Source organism: Leuresthes tenuis, unplaced genomic scaffold (genome assembly GCF_036924035.1).
Source record: "Leuresthes tenuis unplaced genomic scaffold, fLeuTen1.0.hap1 SCAF_17, whole genome shotgun sequence".
Lineage (NCBI taxonomy): Eukaryota > Metazoa > Chordata > Actinopteri > Atheriniformes > Atherinopsidae > Leuresthes > Leuresthes tenuis.
The window spans coordinates 13,777,686-13,785,195 of NW_027325371.1; the positions used below are offsets into that span (position 1 = coordinate 13,777,686).

A 7,510-nucleotide genomic window follows, 5' to 3' on the forward strand; every position below is an offset into this window, starting at 1 on the left:
GCCGCTGCTATTATCGTCAGCTGTAATATATTTCTCGTAATGACTCCAAAGGTCGAGTTATAGGCCCTAGTCGTCCACGCGAGTAAGTCTGAACTCGTTTAGTTATTCAGACAAATACGGGTTACATTATGGGCTTCTTAGTGTGAAATGGTGACAATGAAGGCACAGAACCTGCAGGGCGAGCCGCGGAAACGGTGACCCCGTGTCCTCCACGTGCTGCTCGTCGTCTTTTTAATGCGTCGAACTGTTTTTAATCAACGGCTTTGCTTTGAGATATTGTAGAGAGGGTTTTTCCATTAATGTCACGCAACACCTTGGTTCATTAGTCCTACTGTAGGAGCCAGGCTCCAGTATATGACGATCAGAGGCCTCTATTCAGGGACTTTGCTTTGTGTCTCTGCGTCACAGGAGCCAATCTGATCATCCTGTAAAATGATTCTGTCCGTTTTTTTGTCTCTCCGAAGCTCAGTTTGAACTTAGAATACTGAAAATTAAAGGTGTGCCATTTTTAATTTTTTTTCTTCAATGCGTTTCAAGGGAGAACGGTGAGAATACAGATTCATGGACATTAACGACGCGTGCTGACATTAGTTTATATTTTCAGGATTTTCTGAAACGAGCAGAGGGCGTCTCCAGCGTCGGAGACGTCGTCTGGTGGATTTATGTGTTCAACCATCGACCGATAGAGAAAAAACCTCAGGCTGTTGGTCTGCCGCGGGCCCTTCAAACTTAACCTTCAGAGAAGCCTCGGACTGGTCTGCACCGTTACGGTCCACAGGTTTCACCTCCACAAGATGTCGCCACCAGCGAGACCCTGAAAGGCAGCCAACTTTCTTTTTTTTTTGTGCCCAAAGAACCCGCAGGTTAAAACGGAGCGGAACTGCTCATCCTCGGTGGATTAATCATTGATGAAAGCTGGGGCGCATTCCGCTCGGCTCTCAAATTAGAGGTCGCTGAGTTACAGCCCAGCTTCTCCCGCAAAGGCAGCCTGCTGCAAACTATTGAGCCTTCCAGATGTGAGGAGACTGCGTTGCTTTGCGCCGCCGCTAGATGAAGCTCAAGTACAGACACTTGTTTTTGTCCACTTTGTTTTTCGCTCTTTTCAGCCTGATTTGAAATGATCTCATAATCTAAAATCGGGCTCATGCAAGGCAATAAAATACCTTTTCAATAAAGACTGAAAAGTAAACCAGTTGCATGGTTTTCACGTGTGCAGTTTTATAGATATGTATAAAATGAATAATAAAAATAAAAAATAAACAGCGGGCTATAAAACACCACGTAAAAGGACTTCGGTAAAAGTAAATTAATGGACCTCGGAGTAGGAGTAGGAGTGAATAAATTGCTGTGCAGAAAAGCGCAGTGCTCCTAACAGATGGCTGAAGCCTTTCAGACTGATTGTCTCCGATTGAGAGCAAAGACAAAAACCCTGCAGAGGCCGGCAGCCTTCAACAACTGGATCAGCGCTCATTAGAGCCCGAGAGAGAAGAGAAGAGCGCTTTGAGTGGCGTGTGCAAGGAAGAGTGGGAGAGAGCGGGAGGGGAGCCACTAAGAAGCAACTCAAGTCTTTCTTTCTCCAGAAGCTCGGTCACAGCCCCGCGCGGCGGCAACGGAGCGCGTGTTCTCTGCTTTATTTCTCTGGCCATGCGACGCCACCGGCTTTTTTCCTCTCTGGAGTGTTTACCTTTGTTTGGGGGAGATGTTGCCAAACGCGATCATTTCCATGTGCTTTCTGGCTCTTAACTGTGCAGCTGATCTGTGCAACTGGACTGGAAGGTGAACAGAGTTTCTGATTTTTGAAAGAGCTTTTTTCTGGAGTAAATGCTTGTATTCCAAAGTGTAGTGATGGGATATTTACGGAGGGGTTAATGCATGGGACTAAAGGCGACCGAAAGCTTTTTTAAATCATTTGTGGATCAGGAAAAAGAAAAAAGAAAATCCAAATTTTGAAAATACAATTACCTGCACGTTATTTAATTGTATCATCTGTTTATGAACGTTAATTATCAACCAATCAAAAGTTCTCATAAAATCTGGTGTCTTTTTAAAATATAAGGATTTCAACATTATACATATTTCTAAGACATAACACTGACTATTGACTATTCGAATTCTGTAGATATAGAACTATAGAAATAGTTTAATAGCTTATGACTCCTAAAGATATTTGCAACCTACTTTTTTTCTACTGTTTTACCAAATATATGCATGTATGTAAAGTTGTCGGTTAATCACCGTCTAATCAAAAACCACCGGTCTTTTCCGCTTGATCCAGCGGTTTTGCAGCTGGCATAGACTCCAGGATTGTTCTGCAGGTGAGGCTACGCTGTACAGAGGGCTCGGTGAAGTGGATCTACCCGGGTCAGGCTCTCAGGGTGGTTGTCGAGCCCAATGTATCCTCCTCCCGGCGAAGCACCATCTGCATCAAGCCGTCTCCCTCTTTTGGCGGAGCCAGCGTGTTCATAGAACGGGCCGGGGAGCTGGAGCTGCTGGTGACAGAAGACGACCGGCCCGAGCGTCAAGTGTTTTGCTTCCGAACAGATGAGCCGCACAGGCCCGCTATCTACCTCCAGGCCAGGCCGCAGAGTGATGGACCCTGGAGCAGAAACACAATAGGGTTCAGATATGAGGTGCTGGGCAACAAGAGTGCTGCGCCCAACGTGGGCAGAGGCGGGCTGCAGAGTGAGTATGACTCACAGGCAGAGTTCAGGCCTAAATACATGCATTGGCCTTTTATAAATAACTTTGTATGAGTTTTAACCAGTTATTCATGATTTTTTTTAAAAGCACGGCCTTTTTTATGTGAGTGTACTGACAAGTGCAAAATGCCCGCATCACGTTGTCCAGTATTCAAGGTCCACGTTGGCTACGATCAAATCAAAAGGAAGAAAAAAAGAAAGAATTAAAGAAAAGTAAAGTCTAAAGAAACTAAATGAAACAACAGCAGCAGTGAAAACCTCGCGGTTGAGGCACAAATTTGCAACTGATTCGTAATATTTAAGAGTAAAAACGGTCAATGACTTAATCATTTTGTTAGTTTTCAAATGATCGTGGTGGACTTTTTTGTGCAGATTAAAGAATAATACGATGGAATAGTGCAGGGATTTTCCGTTTTTAATAAGAAGTCCAAAGTAGCATGTAAAAGTGGACATAGTCACTCCTTACAGGCTGCAGACAGTTACAGGGTGTTAATAAGACAAACCTTTGGGTTTCAAGATCCAGAAAAATCCATTTTGACTGACAAAACCTCATCACCTCATCTCTCTTTGTTTTCATGCTTCATACAGTTTTATCAGAAAATGCATATAAACGATTATTGGAGATGTCCAATTGCTCCTCACACTCTTTATAAATGGTCTCTCAGTTGTGGCTCTGAAAATATTTATGACATTTCAAAGCCACGTAGTAATCAATCAAACTGCTAATTCACAGATGTGTGAGTGATGAATAAAAAAGTGGTTATTTCGCTGCAGAGTCCCGTTTTGCGGACTGGAGCATGCAGCTGTTGGTCAGTCTTGTGTTTTGTCTGGTCTGTCTGGTTTCCATCAGGGGACAAAGCAGAGAGGACACAGCAGACCCCGGGGTGGCCGGAGGGCACCGGGCCAGGAGGCCTGCATTCACACTGCAAATACTTTGCAGATTCCACGAATGCCAGATCATTGTGAATGTCTGTTTATTAGCGTTTATCCATGTGTGCGGGCCGGTCCCAATGTGGTGATGTCATTCTGTGTCCATAATAGACAGCTGCCTGTTTATCTTTTCTGTGTTGGCAGTTTGGCGGAGTGTTTGACTCTCCCAGTCCCCTGCATTGGCACGGGGTCATTCAATTAGGTGGATACAATAGAAGTTAAACACGGGGTCAAGACTAGTGCGGGTTTTTGATGTGGAGGGGGTTTCTGTGGGCAGAGCACTTAAAGAAGGCAGCATTCCTTCATCTAACCCATGGTTCCTTAGTCTGTGTTGGGAAGAGGGCAATGTTGGTATGTAGGTCAGTAAAGTGTTAGACAGAAAGGACACATGCATGATTTGGAAAGAACAAGAGTTACCTCGATTATATAGAAACTCTGCAAGGAACAGAACTGACACATGGTTTCACCCATTTCTTCTGTCTCCACAGCTTCATGTCGGCCCTGCAATGACACAGAACTGCTCATGGCCGTCTGCAACAGTGACTTCGGTGGGTACATTCTTCTCAACAAACCTGAAATATGCCATAATAACATCAAATCCACAGGTCTCACAAGTAGTTTTTTCTGACCTTTGCTTTGCTCTACTAATTTGACATGTTAACGAACCAATAGCATGTAGAATTTTTGTTGCAATAGCGTTAATGTGCAATTCCAGCTGTGACAAGTTGGGATTCTTCATAAAATCTTGATAAAAACCGGATGCAGTGATTTGCAAATCTCTTAAACCTACATGTGATTTACAGTAGAACATAGAAAACATGTCAGATATTGAAGACAAGGCATTGTACTTTATCATGAGAAATAAGAGCCTATCATCATTTAAAAATGGGAATGGGGCCATGTTTACCACTGTGTAGCACCCCCTCTTCTTTTAACAGCAGTCTGTAAACATTTAGGAACTTGATGGTCCCTCTTATCTTCAGTACAGAGGAGATATCGCGCATGACTTCTTGACTATATTTCAGATTTCCATTCATCTGACCACTGATCATTTTTCCACTTTCTGATTTGAAATCATTCCATTTTAAATGAGCTTTGGTCCAAAGATCATGGCAGCATGTCCGGATCCTGTTCACATATCCCCACTTCTTTGCGTGACAGAGCTTTCATCTGCATTTGTTACGATGATTTCTTCAAGTTCTCCTGAAAAAAATCCATGTGTAAATCATTGCATTCTGTTTTTAGTTCTACACAGCATCCCGACTTGTTTTTGGTTCTGGTGCCATACCACAGAAGAACTGTAACAGACGTTGGGGATATGCAGAATGAGTGGAATTGTTGCTTTGGTGACAGAACCAGAGCAAATAATACTTTTATTTCTGTGCTTTGCTCTAAACTGCAATATCCAGTTTAAGAGAAAAAAGGGACACAGCCTGAATGTGGGTTGAAATGTGAATAAAAACACCACGGCAACATTTTTTTTAAAAGATGACACTTAAAAAAACATTCTGGAGGATAAAACTGATGATGAAATGATTTCCTTAATGCGTGCAGTATTTAAATATGGTTCTGCTGTGTTGTCTTTTAAGTGGTTCGAGGCCACATCAGAAGTGTCTCCCATGACTCTCAGCGCCAGACAACATTGGTAGAGGTGTCAGCAACGAGGGTGTACTGGCAGCGCAGTGGACTATTCGAACGACAACTGGATCCATCTGGGTCATCTCGGCCATCTCTGTCCTGGCTCGGATACATCCACACGCTCCTGCGGTGCCACGTGAAGCCTGGGGATGGCGAGTTTCTTTTCACAGGGTCAGAGCACTTTGGTGATGCTTGGTTAGGCTGCGCCCCGAGATACAAAGACTTCCTGCTTGTCTACTACAAAGCCAGGACGGAACGCCGGAATTCCTGCGACTTCCCTGTAGACTGAGGAATTTCTTGTTTTTGCCACCAGACAGTTTATCCACAGACAACAGCTCCATACTGACACTGTGGGATTCTTGTAATGCTGTCAGGGGCCAGCAAGGTGGCATCCAGCATCACCAGCAGGGGCAAAGCTAGTGAAATGCTGGTGAAAAATACATTTGGAGGACGAGAACAGGGGTAAACAGCAGGGCCTCCTGCACTGAGGCTCAGAGAGGGCTGGCCTTTGTCTGTCTCCCATCACTGCCCTCGCTCCTGGGAGTCTGAGGAGGGGTTGGCTTGCTGCTCTCTTTTTGTGACTCTCCCCACATTGACTGTTGTTCACTTTGGTGGCTCTGTGTGACAGTTGCCCTGTGAACTGCAGTGGGAGGGCTGACGGCGGCGCAGCCATCTATCATCCCCAGTTTGTCTTTGTGAGTCGGCTTGTACATATATGCTTGTAAAAGTCTGTTGTATCTTGTCCAGATTTTCAAATGCTATTCACACGCTATTTTGATTTGACTTTTTTTAAAATGTCCTTTTCAGAATGATTTATCCAATGTAGTGGAGTGATCATATTTTTTGCAACTGGAAATTCTTTGCAGCGGATATTTTTCTTCTCCCTTGATAAGATGCGGCTTGGTGTTAATGGGAAAACAAATCAAATGAGTTGTTTGTTCACTGGACATGTCTTTCACATGTTCTGTGTCTTCCTTCCTCAATGAATTCTAATATTTATATGTAAGTTTTTATAAATTCAAATGTTTTTATATTTTCATGTTTTGACTCCCAACAGACGAGAAAGTGTTTGTTCCGTTGAGCCCATGCGATGCTGTCTGTATGTGCGCATGTTGTTTAGGGATTGTTTGAATAAATTTCATAATTGGATGCCTGATTTTCCTTTGGTGGACTCAAATCTACAGTTCTTCTTGTCAAAACCAGCATTTCAAACATTTTTGGTTTTCTTTTTCTTTTATGAAATGCAATAATTTCATAACTATGTGAAATAAATTGTTAAAAAGTTATCAATTTCACCCTCTCCTGCAGAACAACAGAATAAGCTTCGGCCCTCTAACTCTCTGCTTTTTGATGGATGGCTTCATAAGTTCTTAAATGAATTTACACCTCCTCTCCTCTTCATTTGCAACTGAATTTCTGGTTCTGACCAGAAAGGGATTTTGTGCTGAGGTATCCAACAATTCCCTTTCCCTTTCTCATAACATCTTTTCTCCAGTAATAAGATGGTTTTAAGAATAGAACTGCACTTTCATAAAATGACATACAGAATCTCTGTAGATGACCACAACTCTGAGCAGACCGAATCAGGCAATTCTTTTGAGTTGTGTGGCCCCTGCATCACAGCCCAAGAAGACCAATGAACAGATGTGAGGCCCCAAAAGCCTGGGGATCCTCCCCCTCGGCCCCTCCCAGGAGAGGAGAACAATTAGTTGATTTTTAAAGCAACTCTTTTCGGAGCTATTCCACACTTCTCCTTGGCTGAGCAGAGCTCACAAATTGGTGTGTTGAACTTTTTATGAGCACTAAATAGCTGCCAATGAAAGTGTAAATGACTGAGTGGTGAATGGCGCCCAAACAATGGCCCTGCAGTGACATGGCCTCTGGCAGACATAATGACCATTGTCAGGGACACTGTCATATAGAAACGATCACGGATCCAAGAGGCCAGAAGGCTGAGATGTGCCCTTTTCTTTAACTTGAACCATCTTTTTTTGGTTCTTGTGTGTTTCTGTTCTGTTTCTAGTAACAGTTTATTTTCTCCGTGTCACTTCTGTATAGAATCTGTTCACAGACAGGCAGCACCGTAAAATGTAACGTTTGCTACAGAACACACATTTGATCATAAAATCATATCATTTCTACAGAAAAAAAAACCAGACACTGGCGACATGTAAAGAAAAAAAACTGTCTGTGCAAGACATGGTTGCAAAACTGTCTGTTTTTATCCCGCAGAAGCCCAGTTT

At 43.2% G+C, this 7,510-nt stretch overlaps 1 protein-coding gene across 1 annotated transcript; it reads left to right on the forward strand.

Moving 5' to 3' along the window:
• Nucleotides 1-1,597: 1,597 nt before the first annotated feature.
• LOC140273368 (meteorin-like protein) lies at nucleotides 1,598-6,029 on the forward strand. Its single transcript, XM_072368912.1, has 4 exons — nucleotides 1,598-1,776; nucleotides 2,276-2,682; nucleotides 4,118-4,177; nucleotides 5,219-6,029. The coding sequence occupies exons 1-4, from the start codon at nucleotides 1,700-1,702 to the stop codon at nucleotides 5,554-5,556; spliced, it is 882 nt and encodes a 293-aa protein (XP_072225013.1). The 5' UTR covers nucleotides 1,598-1,699; the 3' UTR covers nucleotides 5,557-6,029.
• Nucleotides 6,030-7,510: the final 1,481 nt, after the last annotated feature.